The sequence below is a fragment of the Lactuca saligna genome, chromosome 9, assembly GCF_052625555.1.
Source record: "Lactuca saligna cultivar CGN05327 chromosome 9, ASM5262555v1, whole genome shotgun sequence".
NCBI lineage: Eukaryota > Viridiplantae > Streptophyta > Magnoliopsida > Asterales > Asteraceae > Lactuca > Lactuca saligna.
This window is the reverse complement of record NC_136425.1, coordinates 17,190,127-17,209,481: the sequence shown is the minus strand read 5'-3', so window position 1 is coordinate 17,209,481 and position 19,355 is coordinate 17,190,127. Positions and strand designations below refer to the sequence as shown.

General features: G+C 34.7%; 3 protein-coding genes and 1 non-coding gene across 5 annotated transcripts; all 4 read left to right on the top strand.

Moving 5' to 3' along the window:
- Nucleotides 1-350: 350 nt before the first annotated feature.
- On the top strand, nucleotides 351-3,011 carry LOC145014031 (uncharacterized). Its single transcript, XM_078972383.1, has 12 exons — nucleotides 351-517; nucleotides 637-761; nucleotides 899-983; nucleotides 1,051-1,244; nucleotides 1,346-1,428; nucleotides 1,532-1,577; nucleotides 1,664-1,720; nucleotides 1,874-1,928; nucleotides 2,006-2,106; nucleotides 2,179-2,242; nucleotides 2,386-2,519; nucleotides 2,588-3,011. The coding sequence occupies exons 2-12, from the start codon at nucleotides 681-683 to the stop codon at nucleotides 2,762-2,764; spliced, it is 1,077 nt and encodes a 358-aa protein (XP_078828509.1). The 5' UTR covers nucleotides 351-517; nucleotides 637-680; the 3' UTR covers nucleotides 2,765-3,011.
- Nucleotides 3,012-3,498: 487 nt separating this feature from the next.
- On the top strand, nucleotides 3,499-7,433 carry LOC145015633 (Pentatricopeptide repeat (PPR) superfamily protein). 2 transcript variants are annotated; one of them, XM_078974102.1, is made up of 5 exons: nucleotides 3,499-6,246; nucleotides 6,330-6,397; nucleotides 6,495-6,542; nucleotides 6,893-6,985; nucleotides 7,079-7,433. In XM_078974102.1, the coding sequence occupies exon 1, from the start codon at nucleotides 3,517-3,519 to the stop codon at nucleotides 6,208-6,210; it is 2,694 nt and encodes an 897-aa protein (XP_078830228.1). In that variant the 5' UTR covers nucleotides 3,499-3,516; the 3' UTR covers nucleotides 6,211-6,246; nucleotides 6,330-6,397; nucleotides 6,495-6,542; nucleotides 6,893-6,985; nucleotides 7,079-7,433. The 2 variants fall into 2 exon arrangements, with proteins under 2 accessions (XP_078830228.1, XP_078830227.1); XM_078974101.1 differs by having other exon boundaries at nucleotides 6,488-6,542.
- An 838-nt stretch (nucleotides 7,434-8,271) lies between these two features.
- On the top strand, nucleotides 8,272-8,345 carry TRNAV-AAC (transfer RNA valine (anticodon AAC)). The gene has a single exon. It is a non-coding gene; the product is annotated as a tRNA-Val (tRNA).
- An 8,633-nt stretch (nucleotides 8,346-16,978) lies between these two features.
- On the top strand, nucleotides 16,979-17,817 carry LOC145015928 (histone H2A). The gene is made up of 2 exons (XM_078974398.1): nucleotides 16,979-17,257; nucleotides 17,451-17,817. Exons 1-2 carry the CDS (start codon nucleotides 17,051-17,053, stop codon nucleotides 17,694-17,696), a joined length of 453 nt encoding a protein of 150 aa, XP_078830524.1. The 5' UTR covers nucleotides 16,979-17,050; the 3' UTR covers nucleotides 17,697-17,817.
- The last annotated feature ends 1,538 nt before the right edge of the window (nucleotides 17,818-19,355 follow it).

Here is a 19,355-nt window from a genome sequence, read left to right as displayed (position 1 = left end):
TTTAATCGATTAAGAATCGTAAGTAGCAATGAAGTGGCTTGAGAATCAGATGTTGAAGAGGCATCGCCGATGATAGATGACTCGATCAGGAAGCAAGGATAAGGAAGGAGCGTCATTGTCTTTTGGATACATAACCCTAGAATGGTTCTCTTTTTTAAATGAAGGGCATATTTGACAATACAAATATATTTGATTGGATTGATTAAAATCTTGCTCTGTAAAAATCACTTCCCTGAAGAAAAATAGGTTATTTATTAATACTCAATTAAGAAATTCACTTTAGAATATCCTTAATCATCACTTTGGAAACGACAGCCAGACACCCCCTAAAATGGATAGTTTGGTAATATGTAATAACAGATCATCCATTAATATTATAGCAATTGATCAAAGCCTCTATCTGCTTCGTCTACGGTGTTCCCTTTCTGCCACGCCATATCCCCCACGACCACCGTCGACGGTTATGACCGTGAATGCGGGTGCTAAAATCGATTATTTTCGCAGAATTTGTATTTAGGTCAGGCTTCATACGATTTTGCATCGGAGGAAAAGTTAATTACAACAATCATTCAACCAATATCTTGACCTAGGGTAAATGTATTGCTGATTTGTTATTAATATGGTTTTGATTTTCAGTTTTCAAATCAGATGCTCTGTTATTGGAGAAACCGATTAGAAGAATGCCGCCATTTGCCATAACTCCGAAAAGCTCTGCTTATTTCTCTGCTCTCACCCAAGAGATCGATAAAAAGCTCCATAGGGTTTGTATAATTATTCTGTGCATATCAATTGCCGTTTTAATTTGATTCGTTATTTATGATTTCTATGCATCTATACACGTTGATTGATCGGTTAATTTGAATCTGTTAATTGAGCGTTTTCTTCATAACTTCTTCAGGCAATAGCCTCAGCAACTCAGAGACGCGACTTATTACAAGCTCTGTTCGCAGACATAGCTTTAGAAGTTGATGATCGAGCTAGAGGTAACAAAGTGCGAACAAACTTGGCATTAATTTGTACATCAACCATATCAAATTTTCCTTGGAACAGATATCATTCTTGCTAGAGAAGATGCAACTTCTGAAGCATTGGTAGAAGTTCAGGTTCCCATATGCTTCTACGATGTTCTTGCTGATCATTTCTCCTTGCAACCTGAAAATGGGAAACCAATTCTTGTTTTGATTGTCCAACTCTGGAGTCAGCCATTTGCCTCTCATATTTTCGCCCTTCTCTTCCATAAATGGGTATGTAAGTCCTTACATACATGTTTTCTTGATTCAATCCTCAAAGATTCATCTCTTTTCTTATCAACGTTTAACTTTACCACTTTATGTTTATCTTGCAGTTATTTGAAGTTGAACTTGATAGTGCAGATGTCCTCCTTCGTTACTCATCAGCTCTTGTACAAGGTGCTACAAATGTCTTCTGGTATGAACTTTGATGGCTTTTGTTTTGGCCTAAATTCAATCCATTTTTAGGTTAAACTTTTTTTTTTATTCTTATTCTGATGCATTTGTATTCTTATTTGTAGGATTGATGTCCAGACGAACACAACACACTTTAAGAGTGTTTTCTCGGTGTGAGGGCTTCTAGTTTATACAATTTATAGTTCATGACTTTCAAGATCTTTTAAATCACACATTATTAGTTTATTTTTTTTTAGTATCTTCTTGAGGATGTTGCATTGGTGCCCGAAAAGTTGAAGAAAATCCCTTTACAGGTTAATATACAAACAAAAATCAACCCTATTCATATGACTATACTTACACTATCTTTATTCTTTATTGTATATTAACACACATATATATATATATACATATATATATATATATATATATATATATATATATAATCATATCCTTGTGGTTTTCAGACACAACGAGATCTATTTCTTCTGCTTTCAAGATTCATATTCCTTTATAATCTAGGTAATATTACTAATAATCCCACATACAAATACAATGTTGGTATTAGATTCTATATTAAAATGTATTGTTTCTTACAGTTGACAAGATTGAAAGCTTCTTAAAGAACTTTCCGGAATACCCAAATGCTTTCCTAGTAGGGGGTCCCGCAGATATACTTGTTATCGAACTTTCTGATCAGGTAAAGATCCTAGAAAATGTTTTATTTAACGAATATATTCCATGGAAAATTGAACACTTTCTTATTGGTCAGCTTCAAAAACTCAAAGTGGAACCTGTCCTTTTACATTATTTCTCCCACATTAAACTTCTCCAAGGTAATAACAAATACTCTTCATTCAGTAATTACACTTTTTCACCTGACAACAGACATGACAGAACAGAACAGAACAGAACTATGACTGATGTCAATGGGATCTGGTGTTTGTGCAAAAAGACGTAAATGCCCTTTTTTTCATAGGTTTGGAGCTTCGAATGACTACAAGTACAAGGCTTAAAAGCTGCTTGTACAGCTTCACTTCTCCTGGTGGTCCGATGTATCCAACAAGAGCTGTTCGTCATGCAGCCTGGGATGCTCTGGATTTTCTTTTCCCTGTAAGTAAATCTTTTTTTATTTATTTTTAATCTGAAAATTTTAATATTTGTTTTGTTTTGGTTATAAGGTGGGGCGATATCCACGACATATAATTAGTCTGTTTTTCCGATTGCTGTATCCATGGTACTGGCCATCTTCATGTTGGCATTTTGTCTTGTCATTCATACAAGCCATATTTTTCTCCATTTTGAGGCGTATCTTTCCACGTTATAAATTCAAAGATCCTCATGAACATCAATCTTAGTAGCCATGGCCCGCAACCTGTGTCCATACAAAATTGCTGTTTCTGGCTCGACACGTGGGCCCGCCCTTTTTTTTTTCTTGTGAACCGATGTTGGGTTGTTGTATTTTGGTAAATTCATGTTTTATTATTATTATTATTAATAGGGTTAATGTCAAAGACATAATGGCAACCAACTATTATTGTTTCAAGTCACCCGATCGTGTACTGTAGTATTCAACATGTTATTAAACATCTTATGTGCTTTCAATTATACTGTCACCCCGCCTAATGTGGCATCCTATGTGGCAAAAAATTTAAGTTTTTGTTTCTGTTGAAAGTTAAAACTTATACTTTTATTATCGTCTTCAATTTAGGGTTTTGAATTTTAAGAACCATTGACTTAATGATCATCACCTTCATTGTTATCTTCCGTATCACCTTTGATATGGGTTAGAATTATGACAATATTTAGATGTTTATTCATGTGTGTTACAAATATAATCTCCTATGGCTTAAAAATAAACGAAAAAAACTAAATGGCTTAAAAATAAACGAAAAAAACTAAGGAACGTATAAAGTGATGGTTTTGGTTCTTTGGAAAATCATAAATGATGTAATGTTATGTTGTGTATTTTCTACAAATGCAAAATTAAAGATTTAAGGGAAAAAAATGTAAATTGACCAATAACTGAAGGACTCTTTATGTAATTAACTTCTATTTCATTTCAATAGCCGCTGCAACTCGCTCACTCCCCGGCTGCATTTTCACCCAAATGAGAAAGCTCCACCGTCATCGTTCCATCCGGCCTCTTCCGCACCCAAATCCCATCATCTCCACCACCCTTCCACCGTCGTACCCCACCAAACACCAAATCAACGGCCACCTTGATAATGACGAAAACCTCATATCCACTATCACTAACATTGTTCATGGAAACCAAAGCTGGAGTGTATCTTTCAACAACACCATCTCTAGCAACTTGAAACAGCAACACGTCGAAAAGGTCTTGCTCAGAACCCTAGACGATCCAAGGTTAGCTTTACGCTTCTTCAATTTCTTAGGCCTGCACAGGAACTTCAACCACTCAACTACGTCGTTTTGCATCCTCATACACGCACTCGTCCAGTCCAATCTCTTATGGCCTGCTTCTTCACTGATCCAAACGCTCTTACTACGAACATCGAGTCCGGAAATCGTTTTTAAGTATTACTACGATACCTATGTGAATTACAAATTTTCGAGAACTATAGGGTTTGATTTGTTGATTAACGCGTATGTTCAAGGCAGGAGAGTATTGGATTCTTTTTCGATTGTGAATTCGATGAAAAACAGGAATTTAATGCCTGAGATTAGAACTGTAAGTGATGTTTTCAACGGATTGATTCGAATTAGGCGATTTGATTTGGTGTTGAAGTTCTTTGATGAGATGACGGAAATTGGTATTAGGGGCAATGCTTACATACATACCGCTATCATTCGATGTTTGTGTGAATTAAAGAATTTTGATAGGGCAAATGCATTGATACAGTGGTTAGAGTCCAACAATCATGAGTTAAATATCGTTATGTGCAATGTGTTCATTCATGGGCTCTGCAAGAGCCAAAAGATGGAAGAAGCAATGGAGTTAAAGCAAGCATTGCCTATAAAAGGTTTGAAAGCTGATGTTGTCACATATTGCAGTTTAATTATGGGTTTCTGTAGATTACGACAATTTAAAACTGCTAGAACTCTAATCAGTGAAATGGTGGACATGGGGTTTGTCCCAAGTGAAGCTGTTGTTTCAGGTGCTGTTGAAGGGTTGAGAAGAAATGGGGATGCTATTAGTGCTTATAATTTGATACAAGATTTAGACTCCATCAAAGCATTACCAAATTTATTTGTATATAATGCATTGATCAATTCGTTATGCAAAGAGGGAAATGTAGATGAAGCCAACATTCTTTTTAAAAACATGGATACCAATGGTTTAACCCCTAATGATATTACTTACTCAATCATCATTGATTCATTTTGCAAAAGAGGCCAACTTGAAGATGCACGTCTTTTTCTTGATAAAATGAATGATTCAGGAATAAAAGCATCTGTTTATCCTTACAACTCTCTGATAAATGGATACTGTAAGTCAGGAAAACCAAGAATTGCAGAAACTCTTCTAAAAGAGATGGTTTTTCAAGATGTAAATCCAACAGTTGTGACATATACATGTTTAATAGATGGATATTGCAAACATCAAGATGTACACAAGGCATTGAGGCTTTACCATGAGATGACAGGGAAAAGAATCTTTCCAAACACTTACACATTCACCTCACTAATTTCTGGTTTTTTTAATGCAAACATGGGGACAGAAGCAAGTGCTTTCTTTCTTGAAATGATGGAAAGAAACGTGATCCCTAATGAGAGAACTTACAATGTTATGATTGAAGGCCATTGTCAAGAAGGAAACATGGTAAAAGCCTTTGACTTGTTTGACCAAATGGTGGAAAAGGGTCTGAAACCCGATACATATACCTTCAGATCTTTAATAACTGGACTTTGTTCGATTAATAAGGTTTCTGAAGCTAAAGAATTTGTAAATAACCTCAACAGGCAAAACCACAAACTAAATGAAATGTGTTATAGTGCTCTTTTACAAGGTTTCTGCCAGGCTGGACGTTTAGATGATGCAATTAGTGCTTCCAGTGAGATGATAGAGAAGGGAATCGACATGGACATTGTTTGTTATTCCATGCTTATAAATGGAAGTGTTAAAGAAGGTGATGATGTAAAATTAATACACTTTCTAAAAGAAATGCACGATAAAGGAATGAAACCAGATAATGTTTTATACACAATCTTGATTGATGCATTTGGAAAAAGAAGAGATGTTGAGAAAGCAATAGGGTATTGGGACATAATGATTAGTGAAAAATGCAACCCAAATGTTGTGACATACACTGTGATTATAAACTGTTTATGTAAATTAGGGTTTATAGAAAAAGCCGAGGTTTTATTCAAGGAAATGCTTGTGAATTCCATCTTCCCAAATCATGTGACATACGGATGCTTTCTTGATTGTTTGACTAACGAAGGGCATATGGAAAAAGCATTACACCTTCATAATATTATGTTAAAAGGGTCTCTAGCAAACACGATAACATACAATATTTTGATTCGGGGTTTTTGCAAATTGGGTAGAATTCAAGAAGGTGTGAAGATCTTGGATGAGATGTTTGATAATGGAATCTTGCCAGATCATGTGAGTTATTCGACTATTATTTATGAATATTGTAGAAATGGGGATGTACATGAAGCGATTAAGCTATGGGATTTGATGATTGATTCGGGTTTGAAACCAGACACATTGGCATATAGTTTTATAATACATGGTTGTTGTGTTGCTGGAGAGTTGACCAAAGCGGTTGACTTTCGTGATGAAATGGTAAAAAGAGGATTGAAGTTAAATCGAAGTCTGGAGCTTTTGTGATTCGATTTGGGATTCTGTTTTCATGAAACAATCGGGGTAAGGGTTTAATCTTTTTTTTTTTTTTTAAATAGTTAGCCTTATAAAGAATTTAATTTAAGATATAAAATTTGCTTGTGTAGCTTCAGTTCCCAATTCCCATATGTCACCAAAACAGCTGATTGTCATGCAATCTGGGAGGTGTCCCTTGGTGAGTAAACTTTCGGATGCTTCCTATTTTAAAATTCTACAAAAATAATATAAAAAAATGTTCATTATTAAAAGTGATTTTATTTATAAGATTGCAGTGATTTCAAGTGGCAAGTGGATAGCCAGTAGTTGGATTGTAACTAGAGGTAAAGCATTTTGATTATTGCCCCTACATTTAATAACATTTCATTTTACACCCTAGTTGTATTTGCATATTAAATCTCTATTATTTTTTGATTAGTTAAGATATTTGATTGTAGGCACAAAATTAAAATGAATATTTTATAGAAATTGATATCATAAATGTCTAGAGTAATTTTTATTTTTTTTGGAAATATGATGTACGCTTAAAAAATGACAAATTACATGAGGGAGGGGGGTTTATAAAACATTTAAGATAGATGATGATAAATTAGTTAATTTCTAAAAATAGCTTTTGAAAAGGTTAAGAGAACTTTGAAGAAAAAAAGTGTTTGGTAATTTGGTTTTATTATAGGGCACATGAGATAGAAGATGAAGGATGAGAAAGAGCTTTTTATGTGCAATGATGCATGCAGATTTAGAAGCTTCTGAAGTGGGGTCTTAAAAGGTTAGTTCTTTTATCAAGTTCCCTTTTGGTAATTAATGTGTGATTAAGTTCATTTTAATATAGTGGTGTGTGTGTGTGTGTGTGTTGTTGAAGGCTCACCTCAAACCAGACTACTTGTGTTGGATTATGGGCTGAAACACAGTCCTGAATTTGGGATTCTGGAAATGGAAGGTGATTTTTGTCATTGCATCCAATTTTTGCTCATAAGCTATGTTTTACTTTTACATAGCCGCAAATGTAAAAATATCCATGTAATCTTTATTTTTTGAGATGCTTTTATGTGGTGTTTTTTGCTCGACTTGAGGCATTAGAGTTTAGGGTAAACTACAGTGGTATGCTGAAAGTTATGGATTTTGTCCTAGGGTTTCTTCTTTTCTATATAACATTGTGTCATTGACACTTGACATAAAAACCTGATACTCAATTCCTAGCCAGGGTTTCTTCTTTACATCTCTATGTTTTTCTTTAGGTCTGATACTCAATTCTCTAATGTATATTTTTGCAATCCAATTAGGATTCACCTATGTACCATGTTTGAACTCCTTAATACAAGTATGTATGGCTGTCATCGAGTCCTTTAATTTGGAAACACCTTTGCTTGTTCATTCATTGTGGCCAAACTTTAAGAATCATTTGACAAATTATTCGTATTTTTTTTTTAAAAAAAAATCATAAATCAATAAGTCATTTTTATAATTTTTATATGTATAAGCTAGTAAAATATTTTTAAAATTATTAACTTATTGATTTTCATTTCACCACAAAAACTACTGGATCAAACGTGGGAGTACGATGCCAAACAAAAGTTAGCATCTGGGAAACCCATTAATGGAGGAGGACCAACTGGATTTATGATGTTCGGAGCATGCAAAAGGCGCTGGAAAAATATGACAAATATTCATTCAAGCAAAAGTTAAAACTCTTCTTCCTATAACGAAACGAATATACGTATATCATATCTATCTATCTGAGTTCAACTAACTAAACGCCGGAGCATCTCCATTTCCAAATTCCACCTCCGCCGTTTTCTTAAAGTTCTTAATCAGATCGACAAAGACATAAATCAAGATCACCGAGGGCCATTCTTTCCGATTAACCCTGAATTAGATAACCAAATAAGAAACCTTCGAATTTGATTCAATTTGTGTTTGTAGTCTGTGCTCTGTAGATGGAGAAATCAAGAAATTTGGGTTGAGATCGAGAGGGATAGAAACGGAGACTGTTAGAGCACAGTCTGTTTGATTTTTTTTTTTTATATATAATAAAGTTAATTTTAGATCAAAAGCGGTTTCGTGGTGTAGTTGGTTATCACGTCAGTCTAACACACTGAAGTTCTCCGGTTCGAACTCGGGCGAAGCCATTTTCGTATTTTTTCCTAGTGTTTTTCCTTTATATACTATTAAGTGAAACTGAACTATTAACTTTAATACATTCATTGTAAGTTTATAATCAACTAAACTATTAACTTATATAAAATATAAAATTACTTTTGATATTCGGTTTTTTTATGAACTTATAACATATGGAAATTAGTTTTAGAACTTAAAATTGTCAACAATAAGTATGTTTAGTTACATGTGTTACAAAACTCTTGAGAAAAAAATAAATTCGATGAGAAAACATAAATGCAAATGTACTTATAGCATTTCTATGATCCGAACTTTAAATTACATAGTTTATTATAACATTTGGGTTAATAACCTAGAAAGGTAACGAATTTTGGTTTTTTATTCATATTTAGGTAACCATGTTTTTTTTCATTCACATTTAACCATTGAACTTGTTTCACCTGTCCAAAATAAGGTAATATGATTGATAATTACAGCAATATTACCTTAATATAAACATGTAAAATAAGTTTATTGGTCAAATGTGTACGGAAAAAAAAATGATTACCTAAATATAGACAATAACCAAAGTTTCTTACCCATTTTTGTAATATTGGACAAGAACCGTCTCAAGGATTGTGTCTTGGGATCAGGCTCCGACAGTCAATGAACAATTAGGTTAGGTTTGGTCCAACCCAGTCCATGCACGACTAGTCATGGGCTACGTTGTGTTGCTAGGTCTTTATAACACATACAACCTAGTAGTGGCGGAACTAGAAATTTTGATATGGTAGTACAAACATAGTTAATATATATTATATGTAGTTATCTAATATCGGGTATTAAAAAACATGTTATAATATTTTTAGTTGGGGGTACAATAAATGAAAAATGTTTATAAAATATTTTTTATATATAAAAAAATATTTTTTTGGGGGGTACTGTAGTACCCCAAACTCCCCATCTAGCTCCGCCACTGCAACCTAGCCTCTTAACCGTATACAGCCTAACCCCTAACTAGTTGGGCATAAACTGGGTTAACCTAAGACCTGACCATCTCCTCATACGCAAAGATCGAACAACCTAATTTCATGTCACATCAATGGGTCTTATGACTACTTGCACTTAACATAAAAAACTCAATATTACCAAAACGGGTAAGGAACTTTGGTTTTTGTCCATATTTAGGTAACAATTTTTTTCGTGCACATTTGACCAGTAAACTTGTTTGACATGTTCATAATAAGGTAATGTTACTGCTAATTACCAGTCATATTACCTTATTTTGAACAACTCAAACAAGTTCAATGGTCAAATGTACACGAAAAAAAAAAAAAAACATAGTTACCTTAATGTGAACAAAGACCAAAGTTCGTTACCTTTCTAGTTCATTAACCCTAACATTTTCAGTCTCTCTCACTAACTTAATTCCATCATAACATTCTCAATCTCGCTCATTTACATCAATAACTTAATTTCATTAAAACATTACAGTATGGCCATTTTGTCTTTTTTGTGTTCTTTCTTTTGTTTGTTTTTCAAGAACATGTCAACTATTCTTGCATAATGATCATTCCCTCCAAATTCAACTATCATATCAACTGATGGTTTGCACCTCTCATCAAGACTAAATGATAATTTTGGTCTCTATGTTTAAGTGTTTTTTATGAAGTCCCAAAAAAAAGTGCATCATCCTTATTTCATTATTGAAAAACAATCTTAGGGGTTGTTTGATAATGTGTTGATCGTGTCTGCTCAGCAAATTCCGGTTGACTCGGTTCGGTCAATCAGGTTAGTAAAGCCCCAAATTGACTGGCTCGGTCAGCAATAGTTGACCAATCTCCTAACTCGATCCAACTCAAGATGGTTGTTGACCTAAAGAATAAAAAACAAATAAATAAATAAAACATTGTTCCCATTGTGCCCTTTATATACTAAAAGAAAAAACAAAAAACACGTCTCTACTCAGCGACAACATCGGGATCGTTTCTTCCTTCCTTCCATCTTCCACGTAGCCTGAAATCAGGACCTCCCTCCGGCAACTTCGACGCCTTCTCAACCTCTACCAACGTCGACCTCCACAACAGTAGGTACGCATTTGTTTTTTGTTTTTTCCTAAAATTGGAATTTTTGATTTGATATGATATTCACTTTTGTATAGGTTGGAAGGAAGGGCATAGCACATATTCTAAAGTTTCCAAAGAAGTTGTATTGAATCCAACATCCGTAATTTTATTTTGTAACGCCCAATTTCTGGTATGTATTTCACTTCTTAAATTTGAGATTTATGGTTGGACATGATGTTGTAACGCCCACAAGATATGGCTAGATGATAAAAGAATAATAAGATAATTAGACATTATCAAAGAATGATTATTTAGGGAAAATAATCTAAATAGAAGTAGTAGTAGATGTTAAACCATGAGCGTGCATATAGAGAACGTCCAAATCTGACTTCGTAAAAGGAAACTATGTTTTTTTTCGAAATTTCATCACAGTAGTATATGACTCAAAAACTGAAGTAGAGATCGGTTGATTATTAGGAAAACAATCTGAAAGAGAGTTGAAAATTCTACCCATCTCGTTTTGTCGATATAAAGACAATTGAGAACGGATATGATATGAGAAAGTTATGAATTTTTAACACACTTTAATCGTCTAAGTCTATTAAAAATATAGCTTTAAAATAAATTCAAAATTAGCCGACAGAGTCTAAAAAGAGTTGTAGATCTCGTCGTTAGCTACGTGTGGATATAAAGAACGTTGAAAACGGAGCTCGTATAAATAAGATATGATTTTTTGAAAAGTTAGAAATTCACACGTGTGCGCGCGAGGGGCACGACGCGCAATAGGTTGCCGACATAGGGACTCTGACAAATCTAGACCCAACGTGTGTCGCAAAACAAGAGGATTGATGTGGCTTGAGTGCGCAAAGTGCACCTCATGCACGACACACATATGGACTATAAATAGATGTGCTCAACCTCATTCTCCTTCACACCATCAACACTTCCTCTCTCGATTTCCTTCGATTTTTGTAACGCCCGTGTTTCTGGGCTTGCCATTTTTAGCAATGTAATAGTCTAGGTTAACCTTTGTAACTAAATTTGAAATAATAAAAATGTATTATTTGTGAATTATGTGAATTATGTGATTTATGTGTTTATTTTCTTGATTTTTATAATTTAATGAATTAAGAATAAAATAAGCGTCAAAATTAAAGTGTGAGATAAGCCCGACATCTTTGCATAAAGTTGTAGTGGTTGAAACAAGGATTCCAGAGATATAAGGAATGCCAAAATCCGAGTTATAACGAAGAAGTTATGATCTGTCGAAGTTTCGAGACAGAACCGGTACGACGCCGAGCGACGTAAAATATGAATTTAAGATAGAGCGATATTTAGCCTTAGCGATCTAAACGAAAGTCGTAGATTTCGTTAAACCGAGAGCGTGCATAAAAGGAACGCCCAAATCTGACTTCGTATGAGGAAGTTATGATTTTTCTAAGTTTCGACTTAGCAGTATGCAGCCCGAATACTCGATTTGAGATCGAGCGGTTTTTAGCCGAAACAATCTAAATGAGAATCGAAGATCTCATTGTTAGTAGCGAAACGATGAAAAGTTAGGCGAGAACGGACGTCAGACGAAGAAGTTATGAATTTATAACGAAGTTTTTCTGTCCCGGCCTTCTAAAAATAAATAATAAAAATAAAAGTCAAAATTAGCCAATGGAGTCTAAATGAAAGTTGTAGAGTATGGTCTGACCTTCGCGTGGATATAAAGAACGTCGAAAACGGAGCTCGTATGCGAAAGTTACGCAATTTAGAAAATTGACAAGTCAATTACGCCTCGCGTACTCAGTCGGATGCAACTTGTCTGATCAATACTCGAGTGCCACCAGTCGACGCACGCAGTGACGTCAAAGTACGCCCCGCGTAACCCGAGTACGCCCCGCGTAATGAGTACGCCCCGCGTAATCCCAGACCCAGCAGCCTATAAATAGAACTCGAATTCAGCCATTTTCTCTTGTTCAAACTCTTCTCTCTATCTCTAAGTTTTGCCTCGTTTTGCGTGCCGTTTATACCCCGAAGCCCCGGTAATATTCCCGAGCCCCGAAGCAAGATCTGAAGCCCCGAGAATCCCGAAGAGCGTTATTCCCGAGTCGAAACGCTGCCCGCGAAGAGCCCGGTTTTGTGAAGATCTTCCAGATCTACGGAGAAACACCTCTTCTGCAAGCCGTAGTGCTGCCCGATCATCTTCTGATCAAGTGAGTGTGTAGTTACTTTCATTCCAACACAATATTATGAAGTATTTTATATAAAATACGTGCTATGTGTATATATTTTGTTGTTATATATGTGAATGTATATCCACACTCTTCTATCTTATAGATCTGATTATTTCTTTATGAAATACGTGTTATGTGTGTGTGCCTCATCTGTTATGTGAAAAATTTTTTGGTTGAGCATGCTATACAGGTTTTGAAACTACGTATAAAAATGTATATTTTATCTACTAACATGTTGGGTAGATAATTGGTGTGTAATAAACAGATGAGAGGCCTCGATGTTGTTTTGATCCAGTCATCTAGCGGAATTTAGATGACGACCACGGACTTTTCTAGACAGTCCAGTGGAACGCTAGCAGGCTCATAACCTGTAGGTGTTAATGAACTTGGGTGTTCATTCGTTGTATTCCATCCCCCCCATGGTTGCCTTATTTGACTTATATGGCTGAGGAACCCCCGAAGCATGTGTAGTCGCCCCGATGAAATATTCTTAGACTAGGTCCCTTGTGTTAGTTATTTTAGGGACATAAAGTGAGAATAACGGGAATGGGTAACTGGGTTATTGTTGGTTGATAATAATTAATTTAATTATTTATTGTGGGTTGAAAACCCTATATGCTCACCAGGCTCCAAAGCCTGACCCACTCAGTTGATTTATTTTACAGGAAGTGGCGCAAGAGCTTAAGATGGGCGAACATCAAGTTGTTTTGTTTACAAGTCTGTATATGTATATATTTGTTGAAAGACTTGTAATGCTATCGTTTATGCTTTATGATCTGTATCGGAACATGACATCCCGACTTTTGATTATGAAATGAAATCATATTTCTTTATGAAATGTTTTGATAAATATCTATTTTATCATGTTTTGTTTTTGGGAACAAATTCCGCATCTCTTTTAAAATTAAAAGGATTTACTCTGAAAATTATTTTAAAAAGCATAAATGAAATCGGTCTTTTCTGGCCGAGATTTTGGGGATGTCACAATTTTAGACTCATTTCCCATTAGTTTTAGCTTACGTCGAAGCCCTGCAACACCCCTGAATACTCATATGAGTAATAGCATTCGATTAGGAAATCCCGAGTCAATATCTTGCCTGCTTAGATTCCTGTTTTCATCAAGAACCTTTGTAAGTTGACCTACACTTTATCTCTTTCAGTGTAAATTATATTTATAGACATGAGTCGTTATTATGAACCTATAAATAAGATTTATCATTAATTCCATGTCGTTATACTAATTTATCTACTCATGGAGATAATGTTTAGGTTGGATTTAGTGAGATGTTTAAAGTGGGATTTCCACACAGTATACTTTGTATACCGAACGGACCCTACCTCCAATATGATCCTACCTTATTATTCCTTATTTATATGTTGAAGTAAACTTTGGGATTGTTGAGAAATCTAAACCCTTGTGATAATAGTTACATGAAGTATGAAATTATACTAATACTTAGCATTATGTACATCTAGGTCTTTTGGAAAAAGGTGTAAGGCGAAGCTCTGCCCAATTCACCAATTAGCAGACACTTTGCCAAGTAACTAAAGTAAGTGCATGGTTACTTTCATCTTAAACATAGATATGGAGTATTTAAGATAATTACATGCTATATATGTCTATTATGTGTTCATGATATTTATGTTAGATGAATAATATATACATGTTTTATTTGATTTTGAACTATATATGTATTTTTATTACCTATAAATATATTAGGTAAATATGGGTATATGTAAGATAGTATAGATGTTGAGAGATGAAAGATGATATAGATGATGAGAGGCCTATCAGATAAATATTGACAAATATCGACTTAGTGGCTATTAGATAGATACTGACATATATGGACTTAGTGCCCATTAGATAAGCACCGACAACGATGGACTTCGTGCCTAAACACTGACAACAATGGACTTCGTGCGTATTCCTTATGACAAATCCTTACGAATAAAAATATAAAGGAACTTACTGACATGTATTGCGGAGAAATCCCTGTAACATTATTGTCAACAACGGTGACTAAGATAACCCTTAGGATAAATCCTTAGGGAAGAACAAATACTAAAACAAAGATGAGTAATTTGGTTAATTGTTTATTTGATGATTAAACATGTTAGCTATATTATTGTGGGTTGAAAATGCCTATGTACTCACCATGTTTCTCAACCTGACATACTCAGCTTCTTTGTATCACAGGTAACAGTACAAAGTTGCATGCATGATGAGAGATTCAAGGAGATGTAGTCTATTAGTCTAAGATAATGTAAGGTTCGTTTATGCTTATGTTTCTATATTGACAATGACATCCCGAGTTTTATACATAAAATACATTTCGAAATGTCTTGATAACATTCTTACCATCTTTTGGGGATAAATTCCGCAAAGTAAACCTTTTTAAAAGAATACTCTGGTTTAATAAGCATAAACAAATCGGTCTTTTTTTTCCATAAAAATGAGGATGTCACAGTGATGAATAGGTTTCCACGACGTGGAAATCTTATATGAAACATGTGTTCATTTTGGATCCCACAATGTGGCAGGATGTGTGCCACAACATGGGGGCAACAGACATGCAAACCCCTATTTTTTAGGTTTAAGCCCTATTTAAGGGAAGTGATGGCTAGGGTTTCCTCCACATTCATCATCCATCACCTCCCAAACACCCTTACTAAACCCTATCATCCCTTTGGAAGTTTTGGTTCATTTTGGTGTTCTTGGTACTCTTTGAAGGAATAAGAAGAAGGTTTTGATGCAATAATTAATCAAGCAACTCATATCCGTCGTTGGAATTATTCTCTAGACCAGTTGTAAGGCTTCAAGTTCTTATTCTGATGATTCCTTCTTTGTAGATCTAGCTTTACTTGGATGTTTTGGTCCATATTTGGAGTTTGTACGATGGGATGAGATAAAATCTGCAACTTTGTGGCTCACCTATGTCCCTGATCCTTATAACCTTCATATATGGGATTTGGTTGAGATTTGTTTGATTTGCACGAGTCTTATGTCATTTTTCTTACCTTTGAACCTAGTTTGAGTGAAGGACATGTGTGGGTCATGTATGTCCATAGAGTTTTGGATTTTTACAACCATTTGGAGTCCCTATTAGCTTATTGGAAAGTATGAGTTCAAGGCTTAATGGATTAAGGACTTAATCCATTAAGTTGTCCACAGACAGTAGCCACGAGGTGGCGAGTTGGATGCCACAACGTGGGGAAGGAAGGGATACGTGATTGTTTTGTCTTGATATTACCACGACATGTACATGGGTAAGACACGACGTGGATGTCAACTAATGTTGATTTTGCACGTTGACCTTGACCGTTTACTTTTTGACCTGGTTGACTTTTGGACAAATTGTCAGTCTTAGATTGTGGACTAAGGTATTTTTATAGGTGGGTTGTAGCATTGGTTTCTGGACTTTTCGATCTAAGGTTGTTTGACTGCGAGTGTGGGGTGAGTTTTCTCACTATACTATATATAGAGTGTTATATTGTCTTTGTGGCTTTTGTATGTTTGTTGGGTGGGCCCGTTATGCAAAGCATGGCCCGATATGTTGGGCGGCCCCGTTATATGGGCGGTTCCTGATGTTATGTATGGTATGTGGTATTTTAGGTAACTCTTTAAGCTTTGTGCTTACCATTTTGTAGTTTAAATGTTTCATGTACTTTTGGTTATAAAGGGCCTGACATGATCGCACAACATCCTCTTGGTTTTTTCCACACTATTTATTTGATTTACTTTGATGTTGATAATATATAAAATTTTGGTTGGGTTTAGAACAAATGGTTGTATCATTTTGGGTGTTTTGACAATGAAACATTTCCTAGTATTTTTGAGACGTTACAAGTTAGTATCAGAGCGTTGATTTGAGGGATTTAAGCATACTCTATAGTGTGTTTGAACTCGTTATGAGGAATCGATAATTTGTTTGTAAGTAAAACAAAGTTTTCTAAAAATATTTTTACAAATAAAGGGGTGCGATGCATGCACTTAGATGAGCTCAAGCTTCTCACCTTGGGGAGCACCGATCTTGTTCGTAAAGAAGAAAGATGGATCGTTCTGGATGTGCATTGATTACATAGAACTGAACAAGCTTACTAAATAAATATATATTATTTGACATGTCATTCCTCATAAATCAATTATACTTATAATATTGAAATTTTAATGGAAGAAATTAAAAAAAGAAAAAAAAACTTAGGCGGGAACGAGGAGTTATACCCATAATTTTCAAATAGAATTCAAAACTTAAACCGATTCCCATTGGTCAATTATACTTCACACGGATTACAGATAAACCATAATCCAACGGCTGATACTAACCCATTTCACAATTCCAAACCCCTCCCACACCACCATATAAACAATGCCGACGCGACTCCTTAAGCATCATCATCTACAATCAAATCAATCGGTCATTTCTGAAAAGCACTACACTTAAACACATGGAGGGAACCGGAAAGGTGAAGAAGGGTGCCGCCGGAAGGAAGGGTGGTCCGAGGAAGAAGTCGGTGACTCGCTCAGTCAAAGCCGGTCTTCAGTTCCCCGTCGGTAGAATTGGTCGTTTTCTGAAGAATGGACGTTATGCTAAGCGTGTTGGTACTGGTGCTCCGGTGTACCTTGCTGCCGTTCTCGAATACCTTGCTGCCGAAGTAAGTTTTCCAGTTCAATCTCTTCATATACGATTTGTTCATCATATTAACTCATAGATCTGCATCTATGTTATTGGAGATATGAACAAATCTCGCTAATTTTGCTGTTAATGTTGATTGATTTGAATTTGATTTTCATTATCTTAGGTTTTGCCTCCTCAATTCATTCTGATGATTGTTTGTTTGCTTTCAGGTGCTAGAGTTAGCTGGGAATGCAGCCAGGGACAACAAGAAGCACAGAATAATCCCAAGACATTTACTTTTGGCAGTTAGGAACGACGAGGAGCTAGGAAAATTGTTGGCCGGAGTAACAATTGCTCACGGTGGTGTTCTCCCGAATATCAACCCAATTCTTTTGCCCAAGAAGACTGCTACCGCTACAGAGCCAAAATCTCCTTCCAAGGCTGCCAAGTCACCCAAGAAAGCCGCAAAAGCCTAGTTTAATGTTATATTCAATCCTAGGGAATCATTCGTGTTTGATTGTTCTTTAAAGATCGTTGAACAGTTTTTAGTCAATCAGTTGTATCCAATTCGAATGAATGAAACAACTTGTTTCTTAATTTTGTGTGATTTTAGTGTAACTTACATAAGTCGTTTTTGGGACTACGATTAGAAAGATGAGAACCGAGTTCTTAATAGTAGTAAAAAATCATAGAGTCAAAAGGACAATTGTAACTTTAACGGGTGTTTGGTTTAGCTTTCCAAATCCAAAAGTTCTTTTAAAAAAAAAAAAGCAAAAATGTTTGGCAAACAAGTTTTAGAAGTTATTTTTGAAGTTCTTACCTAAGGAAAAAGAATTTTTTGGAAAAATCAGGAAATTTTTATTTTTTTTAACTTTTTCAAAAAGAACTTTTAGGGTTTGAAAAGCTAAGCCAAACACCCCCTAAATCATGACTCAAAGTTAAATGATTTTAATAGAATAATAATAGGGTAAAAAATGAACGATCAAAATGTTTCAATTTTTAAGATGGTTAGTGTACCAAAGATATAACTTCTTATTAGGAATTCATTACCCTTTTAAATAGTATTTTTTTCATTGAAATTGACATTTTTAGAAGCCAATAATTCATTTTAAATAAAACTCTCAAACATTTTGGATTCTATAGATTTTCATTTGTTACTAAGAGTGATTTTTCACTTGGCTTGTGTAATGATGTGAGTGACCTTGTGTTCGTCTTTTCCATTTGCTGGGGATATTTGTTAGTTTGTGTTTTTGTTAAATGATAGTTTTCCATGCCTAGGATATTAAATGATGTGCTGTATTTGTATTTGTTAGATTGAATTTTATCCATCATTTTAGCATATATTTTTAATCATTTTCTGCAACATATTGTGTATATTAGGTATGCATTATCATTGGTTTGAGATAACTTTACTCGTTTAAGTTTAATTTTTGCAAATATATGTAAGCGATTAATGACGTATTTGAGCACCGATAAAAGTTAAATGGAAAACCTTTATTGAAATCTCGTAGGCCGTAGCCATATCCACAACAAAACAATAAAACGAAACGATTTAGATTTTTTTTTTTGAAATTTGGCAGCAATGCGTGGTGGTTACCGGTTTGAGTCAAAATTTTTGCAAATGTCTTACCGACTTGTAGATCTTTGATCTTAATGGTAGAGATCGGATTTAGACCTAGTTTGACGCACCTTTAGGCTTTGTGAAGAGGAGCAACATAATCTGATCAAATTCTATTGGCTAATTCTAAATGCACGATAACAGTTCTAAATACACGAAACTCGAGTAACGTGAATCAATATATCCATCATTACGAGTGAAAAGTAGTTATAATTTAAAATTTCATTTCTTTCCCTCATACTTCTACAAAACTTTCTAAAATTTGCCCTATACGTTTTCAATATTCATACCATCTTTTGTATTGTTATATTAAAATAAGAAAAATACAATAATATTATTAATAATATATTAAATTACGATTGATAAAAAAGATGACGTCAATGATATTAACATCGTCCAAAAAATTTTTTTTGTTTCTTTTTTATGGAATTAAAGGTATTTAATAATCAATGAAGTTTACTAATTTAGGTTTATTTTTAATTTATTTTACTATTTAATGGTTTTACTCCTGAACATC

Coding starts and splice junctions, on each gene's coding strand:
- LOC145014031 (XM_078972383.1), top strand. CDS start 681: ATGCCGCCATTTGCCATAACTCCGAAAAGCTCTGCTTATTTCTCTGCT. Junction 984..1,050: donor AGTTGATGATCGAGCTAGAG/GTAACAAAGTGC, acceptor TCCTTGGAACAG/ATATCATTCTTGCTAGAGAA. Junction 1,245..1,345: donor CCCTTCTCTTCCATAAATGG/GTATGTAAGTCC, acceptor TTTATCTTGCAG/TTATTTGAAGTTGAACTTGA.
- LOC145015633 (XM_078974102.1), top strand. CDS start 3,517: ATGAGAAAGCTCCACCGTCATCGTTCCATCCGGCCTCTTCCGCACCCA.
- LOC145015928 (XM_078974398.1), top strand. CDS start 17,051: ATGGAGGGAACCGGAAAGGTGAAGAAGGGTGCCGCCGGAAGGAAGGGT. Junction 17,258..17,450: donor TCGAATACCTTGCTGCCGAA/GTAAGTTTTCCA, acceptor GTTTGCTTTCAG/GTGCTAGAGTTAGCTGGGAA.